This window comes from Octodon degus, unplaced genomic scaffold (assembly GCF_000260255.1).
Source record: "Octodon degus isolate 3935 unplaced genomic scaffold, OctDeg1.0 scaffold00266, whole genome shotgun sequence".
NCBI classification, from domain to species: domain Eukaryota; kingdom Metazoa; phylum Chordata; class Mammalia; order Rodentia; family Octodontidae; genus Octodon; species Octodon degus.
Window position 1 is genome coordinate 2,265,100 of NW_004524842.1, and position 14,888 is coordinate 2,279,987.

The 14,888-nt window shown below is 38.2% G+C and overlaps 1 protein-coding gene across 1 annotated transcript in view; it reads left to right on the forward strand.

Annotated features, from left to right (window-relative positions):
* The window catches only part of Akap10 (A-kinase anchoring protein 10), a 99,802-nt gene that overhangs the window by 73,932 nt on the left and 10,982 nt on the right, over window positions 1–14,888 (forward strand). Inside the window, exons 13-15 of the mRNA XM_023706601.1 lie at window positions 1,850–1,932; window positions 10,318–10,370; window positions 11,605–11,700. Of these exons, the coding sequence (XP_023562369.1) occupies window positions 1,850–1,932; window positions 10,318–10,370; window positions 11,605–11,700 (232 nt within the window). The remainder of the gene's footprint in view (window positions 1–1,849; window positions 1,933–10,317; window positions 10,371–11,604; window positions 11,701–14,888) is intronic.

The following is a 14,888-nucleotide window of genomic DNA, read 5'->3' on the forward strand; positions in this document are numbered from 1 at the left end:
TTGCCAGGCAAGTGCTTATTCTACTAAGCTATCTCCCCAGCCCTATGTAGTAATCTTTTAGAAAAAGAGTGCAGTGGCATACATCTATAATTCTAGTACTTTGAGAGGCTGAGGTAGAAGGATTGCAAATAGGGTTCATTTGGGGACATTTTAACTACTTAGTGAGACCCAGTCTCAGAATAAAAATAAGTAGAAGAGATTGACTGGTTAAGTGAAAAGTCCTTTGTTTCAGTTTGCAAAAATTATACTGCAAACGTAAAGAAGGGTCTAGGGAGATAGTTTGGCAGTTTAAGCACCTGCCTGGCAAGCGCAAGGACCCAAGTTCAATCCCCAGTACCACATGCTGTGCCAGCCCCAGAACCCCAGGCACACTGTGCAGGCTTGGTGGCTCATACCTATAATCCCAGTGCTGGAGAGGCTGAGACAGGAGGATCAGTATGAATCAATCTGAGTAGTGAGACCCTGTACCAAATAAATAAAGCAGAGGGGGGCAAGCAAATTGTAGATGGTATATAAATTAATTCCCTAAGGTGATATTTGTCCTTTTTTTTTTTTTTGGCGGTACTGAGGATTGAACTCAGACCCTTGCGCTTGCCAAGGAAACACTTATTCCACTAAGCCATCTCCCCGGCCCCAATATTTGTCCTTTAATAATGATTTATTAAAAGTTTACGTAAGAAAGCCTGTCAATTGCAAAACATTTATTTCTGTTATATTTTTCTATGTATAAGTATTTTTTAAAGATGTATAATCAAAAAGAAAATTTTTCATCATTTTAAAGATAGTTTTCACTATTTGAGTTTCATAGTTTTAGCATCTTTCTAAAGCTTTTCTCAAAGCAATTTAATTTATATAATTTGTATATTGGTGTATAGGAAGTGAGAATTCATAGGATGAATAGCTCTAAATTAAGATCTTTTTTGCTTCAAATAATATAGATGCCACAAGATATTTTATTTTTTATTGTATTTTATTTTTTCATGTATTTAGTACAGGGTCTATGGGGTCTACAGGGTCTCACTACGTAGATCAGACTCAGTGATTCTCCTGTTTTCAGCCTCCCAAGAGCTGAGATTACAAGAGTTTGCCTCTACGCCCAGTCTCAATCACCGGCTCAATGTGCCTCCGGGGCAGGCCAGATATCAAACCCTAAGCAGGCACTTTAATCCATTGAGCTATCTGGCCAGCCCTAAGATTTTTGTTTGTTTAAGCTAACTTTTAATTAGAAATAGACTATTTGTAGCTAAAGTTTTTTTTATTTTTATTTATTTATTTGTGTGTGTGTGTGTGTGTTTGTGTGTGTGACCAGCTCAGCCCACCAGTGGGTGGGGCTGACTGGCATGTGGTGCTGGGGGATTGAACTGCGGTCCCTATGCTTTGCTAAGCTTGTTCTAAGTAGGTGCTTTAGACCACTGAGCCATCTCACCAGCCCTAGCTAAGTTTAATTCATTCTTTTAATCATACACCACATCTGGAGATTATTTTGCTTTCCCATTGGTTGACCATGGGAATTACAAGAGTTTTGTAATGGTTGACCATTACAAACAAACAAAAATCTTAGGGCTGACCAGATAGCTCATTGGATTAAAGTGCCTGCTTAGGGTTTGATACCCAGCCCTCCCCTTTATAGAGGAAGGTCCATTTCAAATAAATTCCATTTTTAATAACATGGAATAGTCATAAAATTTGTTGTTAGCTTTATAGATCTGTTTTAATTTTTGATACCTGGAATCAAACTCAGAACCTTGAGTTTGCAGGTGCTGTGCTGCTGAGCTGTATGCCTGGCCAAGCTTTCTAAAATTTTTTTTTGATTGTTAGAATTATTATCTTTCTTTTTATCTTTATTTAGGAAAATGACATTTGGAAGAGTCAGCGACTTGGGACAATTTATCCGAGAATCTGAGCCTGAACCTGATGTAAAGAAATCAAAAGGTTTGTGATGTTCACTTAGTGAAAAGGCCAAGAAGTGATGTGTTCTTTTGTTTCTTTTTTTTTATGAGCAAAATATATTTATTGAGGGAAAGAAAACTCCTGTCCAAGAGAAGGACAGGAGGGGGGCCCAAGTGGGTAGTTCCCCGGGAAGCTGTCTCTTCCAGGGACTTTTATAGGGTAAAACCATGCAGGGCTAAGGTGGAGAAAGGGGTAACTTGCTTAGGAGGATGTGGGGTGGGACAAAACTGTGGCCAACCAATGGGATTGCAAGCACCATTGCTCAGGTAAAGTTGATTAAGTCCAGGACCAAATGGGGAAGCAAGTCACAGAGTAAGTGGGCATGAATACAGGACAAGGTTTCTTCCTGTTGGGGTTTGGAATACTGGACAGGGTCTCTTCCTTTTTTTTGTTTGGCAGAACCAGGGATTGAACTCAGGCCCTTGGTCTCTTCCTAATGGGGCTTGGACTAGTGACTCACTTGGGTCTTTCCAGGTGATGGATACCTATTTAGAATATTAGTCCCAGGTATTACTCTTTTAGCATTTGTTTGGCCTTTAGGTCTTTAAGTCTGGTTCACAGCAGGAGCATCTGTCCCTCCCACAGTTGTAAGGTATCTTGTCTTTTGTGCTGTCTTCTTCAAGGGCCTGGCCCTATCTGACTGCCTATAATGGTTCTTTCTAACTCAGCTGCCTGCAATATTCCCCCCTCTGAAGAAGTAACCTGAACTGCCGTGAAGGGAAATATGGGCAATGACCACTCTGGCTTCTTCAGGCTGAAAGGGGTCATAGTTGTTGACAGGCAGTCAGATATATTTTTTTAGAAGTTCTATCTAAAGGCCCTCAATAGATGACAGGCATTTTCCCCTTGGGTAGATGTGTAGCTTTGAGTATGCATGGGCCAAATAATCACAACAGGATAATTATGAAAAAGATGAGTTAGAACTTTTTGTAGGTCTATTAGCAGATATCTCTTTTTTTTTTTTTTTTTTTCGGAACCAGGGATTGAACTCAGGGCCTTGTGCTTGCCAGGCAAGCAGTTATTCTACTGAGCCATCTCCCTGGCCCCTAGCAGATGTCTCTTAAATGTGAGGTTTAATCTCATTTTTATCTTTCATGGCCATTGTATATTGTCTCAAACAATTGAGGCTTTTATGTCTCATCAGTTTTTATTATTACTTGGGGCACATGAATTGTCAGAAATAGGGAAAACACCAGGTACTCTCCAGTTTGCAAGCAGGGCCACTGGCTGGGTAACTACCAACAAATCTGTATGATCTTCTATCAAACGTCTAACAGGCTTTTTTCTTATATTAGCAGTTAACATGGGTTCCTTTAGGCTGAGAGGTGAAGACCATGATCTTATCAATCTGAAACTTTCTCTGACTCCATCATGAACACTTTTTTTTTTTTTTTTTTTTCCTCTAGCAGCTTTGGACATTTTTCTTGAAATGTCCCTTTTCTCTGTCTGGATCCAGGGAAGCATAACTTTTTCTATTTCCTGACTGGCCTTCGTTCCTGTAGGATGCTAGTATCACTATTTTTATTTTTGTCTATAATTCCATTCTGTATCCTTTTTATCTCAACTCAGACAAATTTATTTCTGTTAACCCTTCTAACTTCTGCAGCTTGTGTCAGACATCTGGGACTCACTGAGCAAGATATAACTTTTTGGTTTTAGATTTTACCTGCATGATTACCTGGGTTTTGGTATCCTCTAGGAAAGAACAAATTATCTGAGAGATTAGAGCATACATGATCAAAGCATGAACATTCGAGCTCACAGGTACATTTATAAACCTTTTTCAACCTAGCAATCATAACTCACTAGCTTAGACCCCTTTATTCATGGAGTCTAACAGTTTTGTATAAGTCCGTTTAGCTTTAGTGAAGAGGTCACACCTGTATTAACTATGAGCATGAAATACCTGAGTTAATTAAAATCAACCAGATTAACTTATACACTTATCATGAAATACACAGCATTCAGTCAGATTAAACCAATGAAATACCTTTTTAAGTCCTTGTACATGAACAACAATATATATCACATTTGTAAAACCTAGTCAGCATAATTTTGATTAGTTAGCAACCTGAATATATTGTAATACCTCAGTTACAGCTAAAGCAAGATGTCTTCTAAAGTCTGTTTCTATTGAGGTACGATGACTGGAAGGAAAGTCAGGGTTGGAGAAGGACAAAGAGACCTGTGCCAATGTCCAGCAGTAGACTGGGTTTCTTTTCTTTTAGTTGTGATTACTCAGGGCTCCTCCATGGAGATGGCAGGTAGAGATAACAGTCTGGCCAGAGAGAGGAGGCTGGCCCGGGCTCTTCAGTCCTACTGGACCATCTGGAAAGCTGAGTCTAAGCTCTGGATCCTCTGCTTCAGAGTGCAGTCTCACTTCTAGTGGCTGCCTTGGAAGTCAGGGCATGGCTTGTGGGCCTCTTAAGGCAGTCCCTCTTATGCTGGCCTGGCTTTTGACAGCAGTAGCAGATGAACCCCATTGCCACTGAGCTCTTCTTGGAGCCCAGAGAATCAGACTTAGGATCTGTTTTGAGGCTGCAACAAAGGCAGCCATTTTTTATCTTTTTGCTTTCTCTCCCTGGTTTTCTCCCAGTTCTAATTATAAGACACTTAAACAATTTTTACCAAAGTATCAAATGAGTTGTCTAGAGCAAAAGCTATCTTTTGTAGCTCCTGAACTTATCTGTAAGAGTAATCTGTCCCACTGTTCAGCATCTCAGGAAGTATGTCTTACCAGTGCCTCTATTAAAACATTATAAAAAATCAGAGGGGTGTTCATCTTTCTCCTGGTAAATATCTAAAATTTAAAATAACTAGAAGGCTTGGTTCTGGTTTTTAGACCTTTAAGAATACACACTTGAAAAGAAAATGTCTTTTCTAGTTTTCCTGCCTGGCTATTAGGCCACCAGGGATCTGACTATTTGGGCTCCAGTGGGAACTGGAAGTTCCATTGGTTGTCTATCTTTTGACTCTTTAAAATTAACAATACGATATTTCTCTCCAAACACAGTAGTAGCTTGTAAGGCTACCTTGGTTTAAGATTAGCATTCATAAGTCTGAATAAGTCCTCTAAAAACACCAGTGTACTTATCAGGGTCATCTAAGGCGAAGTTCCAAATTGCTTATTTACTTCTTTAAAAAGGTATTGTCCTTGAAAAGCTTGCATACAACTAAACAAGATTTAACCTTGGAGCTCACAGGTGAAACTCTTATTTCATATCATCTAGCATCACATTTTACATATTGGTAAAAACATAATACAGCCAGCAGAAATTTCTTACTTTGTTAACATGTAAGGCACGGAGGTAAACTTCCCCTGATAACCACTATTGCAAGCTGTCTCAGCCTTATTTCTCAAAGAGTGACTCATTAACTTGTTCTACTGAAAAGCTCAGGTAAAATTCCTAGTTTACTAGCAGAAAGAGAGAAAAAGTACAATAGGTAAGTGGAGATCTTTCAGTGGTCAGGAGCCATTTTCCACCAAGGACCCTTTAGGTATCCGTCAGAGAGTAGCCCTGGCCATGACCCCTCAGGTGTTCTCAGTTTCTATTGGCTCACACAACCAGAGATGTCTCAGAAAGGAATCCAGCAGTTTCTCTGGTCACCATTCCATCAGCCATAGGCTTCAATGGGGATTCACTAAAGAACAGCTGGGGAAAACTGTCCTCTGCTTCAAAGAGTGGCAGCTGCTCTAAGAGCATTTACTAGCTGGCAGAGTAACCACTTTTTGTCCGAGTTCTATAAGGGATAGTTAAAAGCCTGAACAATATATACTGGCACTTTACACTAAAGATTTAAAGTCCACAACTTATCTCGTATACACCTAAATGATAACTAGACCTAGGAGAAAAGATTGAATCCTCCTTCACACTAAATGTGTTTTGGTCCTATAAGTGTGCTGCTTTTGGAGATAGCACTTTCTGGTGTCACCCAGAAGTCGGTTCTCTCCACTGTGTCTCAGGTTTAGCCTCCCGAAGGAGAGGAGACCTGCCGAGAACACTAAGCTGGGACATGGCTTTTATATGTGTTCTCCAGGACGGGCATAGTTCTTCTTTGTTTCATCTGATCTAGAGACGGAGTATGTGCCCTTTTTCTAAAATGACTTCCCTAGTGGTTAGATAGATATATAGTTACATTCTCTTAATGAATAGAGGGATTTGTTCTAATGGTGTTTGTAAATAGGATATCATGTCCGCATCTTGTGCCGCAATTAACCACTAGGAAGAATGTATGCAATCTGCCTTACCAATTTGGTTTGAAACTGTCTCCTTGCTATTTGTTTCTTAATAAAATTATGGAAAAAAAAAGAAAAACAAAAAAAGGTAAAAAAAATAAAAATAAATAAATAGATAGATAAAATGACTTCCCTGTCTTTAGCGTTAACAAACGCTCATTTTCTAAGAGTTTCACTTAGTTGGAACAGTCTGTATCATTCTCCTAATTTTACATGTCTCTAAAAGGGAACATACAAAGAGGTGGGAAAATTAGGAGTAAAGTCAAAGGAAGGAAACTGAAACAGATCAGGTCTGACATTCCCTCTAGCATGTAGAGCGGGATCAGAACCAGTCTATCCCAGTGAAACCTGTCCTCCAAGTCTTTAAGAACGGTTGCCAAGGGGCCGGGGAGATGGCTCAGTGGAATAAGCGCTTACCTGGCAAGCGCAAGGGCCTGAGTTCAATCCCCGGTTCCGCCAAAAAAAAAAAAAAAAAAAGAACGGTTGACTACCTAATGTCATTTAACTGGCAAAAGGAGTCCCGTGTTTCATATGTAGGCATGTATATTTCCTAAGTCTGAGCTAGCTAAAAGTTCCATTTTACAGAAGTTTACATAAAATCCACCAGGAGGCTTTATAACTTTACTCTCTAGCACTATTGTCTAAAGTCAAGCAAGGAATACCAGTACATTTAGCCATCTAGTTCAAATGCAACATATACAAGTACAAAATAGTCATAAAATATCCTATAAAAAAAAATCATAACCTTATAACATTTTCATACTTTAACTTAGATTTATCAACAACATTTCAACCAATCTACATAAAGACAAAGCATAAGCAATTGTGAACAATTTTAACAGTACTATGAGACAAAACTGTATGAGACAAAGTATGAATAATTAATTATGAACAGTGGGGAAATAACATTTGAAGCTAAAAATTTCTTACCTAAGCAAGTCCCAATCCAGAATTTATGAAAGAAAAACAAACTCATACCTCTGTCCAATGAGGTGGAAGCCTCCAAATGATACAGGGAGAAAAACTGATCTCAGTTGGGTGACCTCCAAACCATACAGGGAACCTACAAATGACATAGAGAAAAATCATCTCCCGACCTGACCTGTACGAGTTCATGTTCTCTAAAACCGAAGAACGAATTTTAGGAACAAATGGAGGTTATGAGCAGACTGTATTTATTGAGAGAAAGAAAGCTCCTGTCCGAGAGAGGGACAAGAGGGGGGCCTGAGCAGGTAGTTACCCCACGATGTGTTTTTATAGTTCATATTTAAGCCTTGGGTCACATCAGTCACTAACAGAAGGGAAAGACCATTTAAGGTTTAGATGGTTATAGCTATGATACCTTTCACCTTGGATGATAGTCACAAGTAAGTACAAAAGTGTCATGTAACCACATCTCTATAAAATTTCTGAATGAAAAATTTCTGCTGAGCTTACTTTACCATAATAGAAAGTGCAGTAGGATATGACAGTACTGTTTACCTTTTTGTTTAATGGCTGAATACATAATCCAGGTTAGACTTCAGATTTATCTTTTGATCCTTTTATTCTACCAAAATCACTAAAAGTTATTATGAAATATGTGGAAGATATTAATAGGTTGAAGTTTAATTCTTCTTTTTTGTTTTTTTTCCCCCCCGGAACTGAGGATTGAACTCAGGCTCTTGCACTTGCCAGGGAAGTGCTTTATTCTACTGAGCCATCTCCCAGCCCCTTAAATTTTTGTTTATAGCATAAGAGCAGCTTAATCAAGTTTAAGGTGGACTTGAATCTACCAATGATGGGTCTGGTATGACATCGTTGTCATCTCCGTTGATGTATGTGTGTCCTGTTGTCCCAGTCCCTCCCTGTCCCTGCCTATCCCTCCCATCGTGTCCCTCTTCCCTATTTTTGGAATGCTGGGAATCAAACCTGGGCCTTCAAAATACTAAGAGCTCTACTGACTGAGCTACATCCCCAGCCTTCTAATCTTTTTTGACAGTTACATTCTTTGCAGTTAAACACAGCTGATGTATGTTTGTATACTTATATATGAATATAAAAGGCAGAAATTAAAAAAATGACAGAGCAGTGGGGAATGGAATTTAAAAGGTAGCCATCAGGAGAGGCCTCACTCTGAGAAGGAAGCATTTTGAGTAGGGAGACAGGGAGAGAGCTGAGTCAGTATTTAGAAAAGTAATGTTCTTGGCTGAAGGAACAAGAACAGAGCCCTGAGCTAGAGAGTAATCATGATCAGTGAACACAGGACCAATATGGCTAGAGTGGCATGGGCAAAAGGTTGAGGTGATAGAAGATGAATGAAAGACCAGGACAAGGACTGGAAAGTGTAGGAACATAATGGAAATTACAGCAGGGAACAATGTGATTTGACTTGTGCACTTAAAGGGATTGATCTGGCAGCTGTGTGGATAGAATGTAAGGTTTTAAGAGAACAGAAAACATTCTAATCAGAGTCTAAGGGATAATGTTGGCTGTGGGTTAAGCTACTATTTAAAAAACATTATATTTGAAGATAGGAGCAACAAGGATTATATATATATTGCCAAGCCTATCTATCAAGTTACTTCCATTACTGATTTCATTGAGACATGGCTATATAAAATGATGAATAGAAATTTCTGAAATTTGTTTGAGCACATCCATTCATTCTGTAGTTTCCTTCAGCTTTCTAGATCTTTGAGTCAGGTTATCTTTTTGTAGTACAAGAAAGCATAGAGATTACATTCTTTTGCTCAGAAGGCATGTAAATGATTTCTGTGAGGCAGGATTTGTGCTAGATGCTGAAATATAAACAAGATGGTATAGTTTTCATCTGTTGTACTCTGACCTTAACTTCTTAAACACATAAGGCTACCTCATGGAATTGTTCAGTCTTACAGATTTTTCTGATTGTATTATTTAGCTTATTGCTGTCTCCCCAGAAATTCTTACATTGAAAGTTATACCTAAAGTCTTAATGATTTAAGTTACACATAAGTGCTTTGCATATATTTTTGAAAAACTTTCATTATTGGTATGTGCATTAAAAATCACCTAAAAGGGCCAGCCAAATAGCTCAGCAGATTAAAGTGCCTGCAAGCAGTCGCAGAGGCCAGGGGTTCTCTCCCAGGCGTGCCTGTAATTCCAGCACTTGGGAGGCTGTAAACAGGAGAATCACTACAAGTCTGATCTAGTAGTCAGACCCTAAACACCCTGTAGACCCTTCCCTAAAAATACAGAATAAATAAATAAATGAATAAATACATTTAAAAAATAAACTAAAACATACACAAAAAGTTTAACAGTGATTACTTTAGCAATCAGAAGAGATAGAAAGTATCTTTTACTTTTCATTATGCTCTCCCTCTACTTTTTAAAATTTTACTGCCTTTTTCTTCCCCAATTCTTTACTGTTTCACCATCTACCTCATCTCTGTGTCGTATGGCTTCCTATTGTACTTGAAATAAAAATCTGTCCTCTTTACTGTGACCTGTAAATGCCCCCGTGACCTTACCTTCAGCCAGCCGCTCTTCCTATCACAAATTAAGCTCTAATTGGACTCTCCTTTATTCATTTTCTGAGATTTCTTCTCTGTTAGGGCCTCCATACTTGCCTTTTCCTCTACGATGGCTTCCGTGTAATGTCTGGCACCTCCTCCACATTTCAATATTACCTTTTCAGAGAGGCCTTTCCAGCCCACATGATCTAAAATAATTTGTACCATCAGCATACCACATCTTTGTCTTCTTAACTCTCTGAATAGCTACTTGGTAGCTATTCAGTAAACATTTGTTGATCAAATTAATTCATCTTTAAGAATTTCATTAGAATTTCAGCATTAGAGCCCTTACCTAGCATGGTTGTGGGCCTGGGTTTGGTTCCCAGCAGCAGCAGCACCACCACCACTACTAGCAAAAAAAGAAAGTGATGCTAATAATGATTCTTTGGAGATTGGGATGGTAAGACTGTGGACAGTATTTGTTTTATTTAAGAAAAAAATATCCTGTCCCATATAGATAGCCTATTCCTGTTTTGGATGAAATAACACTAGAAAAGAACATGCATATCTAACAGTAAAAGATTCTAAGAGCATTTTTTAAATATAAAATTGTGTATGAAATCTGCATTCAATTTTGGCTCTTTTTACTAGGTTCCATGTTCTCACAAGCAATGAAGAAGTGGGTACAAGGAAATACTGATGAGGTAAATTCTGATTTTTAGCACTAGGAGATAATTGCTTATGAGTGCCAACTTTGCTTATAAGTGCTATTGAAGTTTTAGGTTTTTTCTTTTTAGTTTCCATGTTAAAGCCTTAAGACAAATCAGTGCTTCCTTATCCAGGTTGTAACAAGAAAAGGAGGGCTGTTAGTATTTGCCTGGTGATGACAGCAAATGCATCTTCAGAGACTATGGATGCTAAATAGTATCTGTACACAACTTTTTATCAAGTAGCAGACGTCAACCATCAGTGCAGAAATAAAAGCTCAAATGCTTCCTTTCCCATCCTTACTTTTACTTTTAGAAGTGGGAGCTTGCTTTTGGGGATAATTAATTTTATTGAAATGTGAGAGTGGAAAAGAAAAGTATTATATTCCACATGGCTGCACTGACAAAGGTTCTACAATCTGAGGTACAGGATCTCAGGATAAATCCTGAGGGCATTTCACTGACCTTCTCAGACCAAAAAGCTACAACTCTTGTTGCTCAGGTCCTGCTTTACCTAGGTCTTAACCATCCAGTAGAAAAGTATGAAGACGAAATAAAGGAAGTAAAGCCATGTTGTTATGTTGAGCTGTGGGGGACTCAGGTCAATAATTTCTGACATTGCCAGTTGAACAGAAGACCCAATGCTATTATGGGCTACTGGACTCTTTTAGAATATTTTGCTGAGTTTACACACATATAATATTCAATAACGGAACTTAGAAAAAATGGGGTATACCAATGAATGTCCATTTTGTATCTGTGTATTCAAAGTGGTTAGGATAGATATATAGTTGCATTCTCTTAATGAATAGAATGATTTGTTCTAATGGTGTTTGTAAATAGGATCTCAAGTCCACATCTTATATAGCAATTAACCACTAAGAAGAATATATGCAGTGTATTATTTGTTGAAACTCTACTTCCGATTTGATTTGAAACTGTCTCATTGCTGTTTATCAATAAAATTTTGAAAAAAAAAAGTGTTATATTGTTTTGACTATTTAACATGAAAGTAATTGTTAGTGCTATTAGTAGACCCTAGCAGTTGATCCTGGGAAACAGTAAGTGACATGTTAATATATCATAGAGGGTGGCCCAGATTCTTTTATACATGGAAAGTAATTCTTATCTAAATGATAAGTATATACATTTGTGTTTAGAGCTCTGATTATATGCATCCAGATCTTTCTAATGAATAATCATTATTAACAGTTTGAAATGCTTCCTTTAGGCCCAAGAAGAGCTAGCTTGGAAGATTGCTAAAATGATAGTAAGTGACGTCATGCAGCAAGCACAGTATGACCAACCGTTAGAAAAATCTACAAAGGTAAGGATGACTTTTGTTCTGACCTAGTTTGTATAAAGCTGAAAAAAAAAAATTCTATATATATAAAATCAAAAATAGGCTATTTCTCTAGCAACTGTTTCTAGATATTGAACAAGAAACGGGATAGGGCTGTGATCCTTTTTTTTTTTTTTTTTTAATGTATTTACTACAGGGTCTACAGGGTCTTATTACACAGATCTGACTCATAGTGAGCCTCCTGTTCTTAGCCTCCCAAGCGCTGGGATTACAGGTACTCACCACCATGCCCAATCTCAGTTATGCCAGGGGTGGGGCCAGCATGACACACCAGGAATCAAACCCTGGTCCCTGCAACTGCCTAAGCAGGTGCTTTAATCTGCTGAGCTATCTGGCCAGCCCTTATAATCCTTGAAAGAATAACATTGAAGCAATCTTTAGTTCATTGCCTAGAAACAACTTCCAAAGTGCAGAGAGAGAGAGAGAGAGAGAGAGAGAGAGAGAGAGAGAGAGAAACCAAATAGAACCCAGTACACCTACAGCTGCTAAAGAATCAGAAATCACAGTTGGAAGAACTTGATATAACTAAAAATTATAGGACAAGGTACCAAAAAGAAGCAGCTACTTGGAAGGAGCTCTGCAGGAGCATTTGAAGAGATTCTCTTGAGTCTTCGGCAAAAAAAAAACCATATATATATATATAATGTCCAGAGAAGAACTCCAACGCTGAATGATTCTTGGAACAGTGGGGCTGAGAAGAGTGTGTATTTGTGCTTGCTTTGGCAGCACATATACTAAAGAATAGTATATGTTCTTTTTTGCCAGAATAATATACAAAGCATTTGATAGTGTCTTAAGACATGTTTTGTCCTGTTGGAATTAAATTAGCCCCAAAGAGCATCTCAACCAAGTTTATAAGTTTTGAAATGATTAGACTGATCTGTAAATAACAATTACATGTCAAAACAAAGGTCAACCCTCTTTAAATAAATACAGCAAGATTCATTATAGTGTAATAAAAAGTTGTGCATGCAGAAAACTTGAGCAGTAATCAGAAGAAAACTCAGTAGGAGAAATAGACCAAAAGAGAAATGAGAGGATGATGAAATTATTAAACCTGTAGAAGAGCTATTTTTAAAAATATATTCAAGAGGGCCTGGGGATGTAGCTAAGTGGTAGAGCACTTGCATAGTGTGCACAAGCCCACTATGGAGGTGTGGGTGTAGTTGGGTGTGGAGATATATGTCTATACTTTCAGCAAGCACTCTGGGAGGCTGAGGTAGCTGCATCACATGTTTAAGTTGAGCCAGCACAATTTTGTGATTTAGCAAGACCCTGTCTCAAAATTTTAAAAAGAAAGGGCTAGGGAGATGGCTCCGTGGAATAAGCGCTTCCCTGACAAGTGCAAGGGCCTGAGTTCAATCCCCGGTTCCGCAAAAAAAAAAAAAAAAATTAAAAAGAAGATGAAGCTCAGTGCAAAGGCTCCGGGTTCTCACCCCAGTACTACCAGGGAAAAAAAAGGAGGGGACACTGTATATATAGGTATATATGTATGTTCAAGAATATCGAGGCATGCATAAATATAATAAGAGAAATAGAAAATTGTTTTAGAAGACTTAAGTGAAACCAAGTATAGTAGTTGTCACTTATAAGCTTAGCTACCTGGGAGGCTGAGAAAGGAGAATTGAAAGTTTGAGACCAGCCTAATCTTAAGAGACCTTCTCTGTATTAGTCAGTTTTCTGTTGCTATAACAGAGTACCTGTGAAATCAAGCTAAAGAAAGGAAAAAGATTTATTTTGACTCTTGGTTTCAAAGATTTCAGTCCATAGCTGGCTCTACTGCTCTTAGGCCTATAGTGAAGTAGAAACATCATGGCAGAAGAGCATAGGGGAGGAAAGCTGCTTACCTCGTGGCAGCCAGGAAGCAGAAAGAGAATGAGAACCAGGGAATAAGAGGTCAGGGACTAGACTGAATCTCAAAATCACCTTTTCATGACCTACTGTCATCAAGTAGGCCCTACCTTTTTTCATCAGCTTTCAGTAATGCCATCAGAGTCATTTTATTTGTGGCCTAATCCACTGATGAAGTTAAACTATTCATGATCCAGTCATCCCTTTAGCGTGAGGATCAAGTCCTTATACCTGACACTTTGGGAGACACTTATATTTAAACCATAACTCTGTATAAATTTAAAAAAAAAAAAAAACAAAGATTGAAAAGTAGCTATATGTTGCAACATCTGCCAAACGTATGAGGCCTTGAGAAGCTGAGGCAAGAGTATCACTGCATATTCAAGGCTTTCATGGGCAATATGGTGAGTTTAAGACCAGCCTGTACTACGTAGTGAGACACAGGTTTGACAAAAATATTAAAAATATATAAATATGGATGGATGGAAACTTTTTACATGCAAAAACAAGAACAGTAGTATTTTTGTTAAATTTTAAGTGTCTGACAGCTGAGCCAACATCTTTAAAATACTGTAGAAAAAACCTGAGCCTAAAGAGTGAAGATTTTTTTTTTTTACACAGAGAAAGTGTACTTTTTTGAATAAGGGAATAAAATAGACACTTAGAGAGGAATGGAACAGAAACTATTCAACCTGGTTAGGAGAGCTGCTGTCTTACAAGTTTGAACTTTGATTCTTTTTTTTTTTATGAGCAGAATATATTATATTGAGAGAAAGAAAGCTCCTGTCCCGACAGAGGGACAGGAGGGGGGCCTGAGCGGGTGGTTCCCCGGGAAGCTGTCTCTTCCAGGGACTTTTATAGTGTAAAACCATGTGAGGCTAAGGTAGAAAGAATGGGAACTCGCTTAGGTGGGCAGGAGGTGGGACAAAACTATGGTCAACCAATGGGATTACATATGGGACAGGGTCTTTTCCTGTTGGGGGTTGGAATGCAGGATAGGGTCTCTTTCTTGAACTTTGATTCTTTTATTTATTTATTTTTTAACAATTTTTGTATTTTTATTAGCACGTTTGCAGTACATAATGATTACATTTATCATAGGGATTTAGCACATGTATATGACACCATAACTCTTTACATTCCCTTTCTTTCTTTTTTTTTTTTTTTCCATAATTTTATTGAGAGACAAATAGCAATGAGACAGTTTCAAACCAAATTTGGTAGAATAGTTTCAATAATTAACACATTGCATACTCTCTTCCTAGTGGTTATGTGCTGTACGAGATGCAGACATGATATCC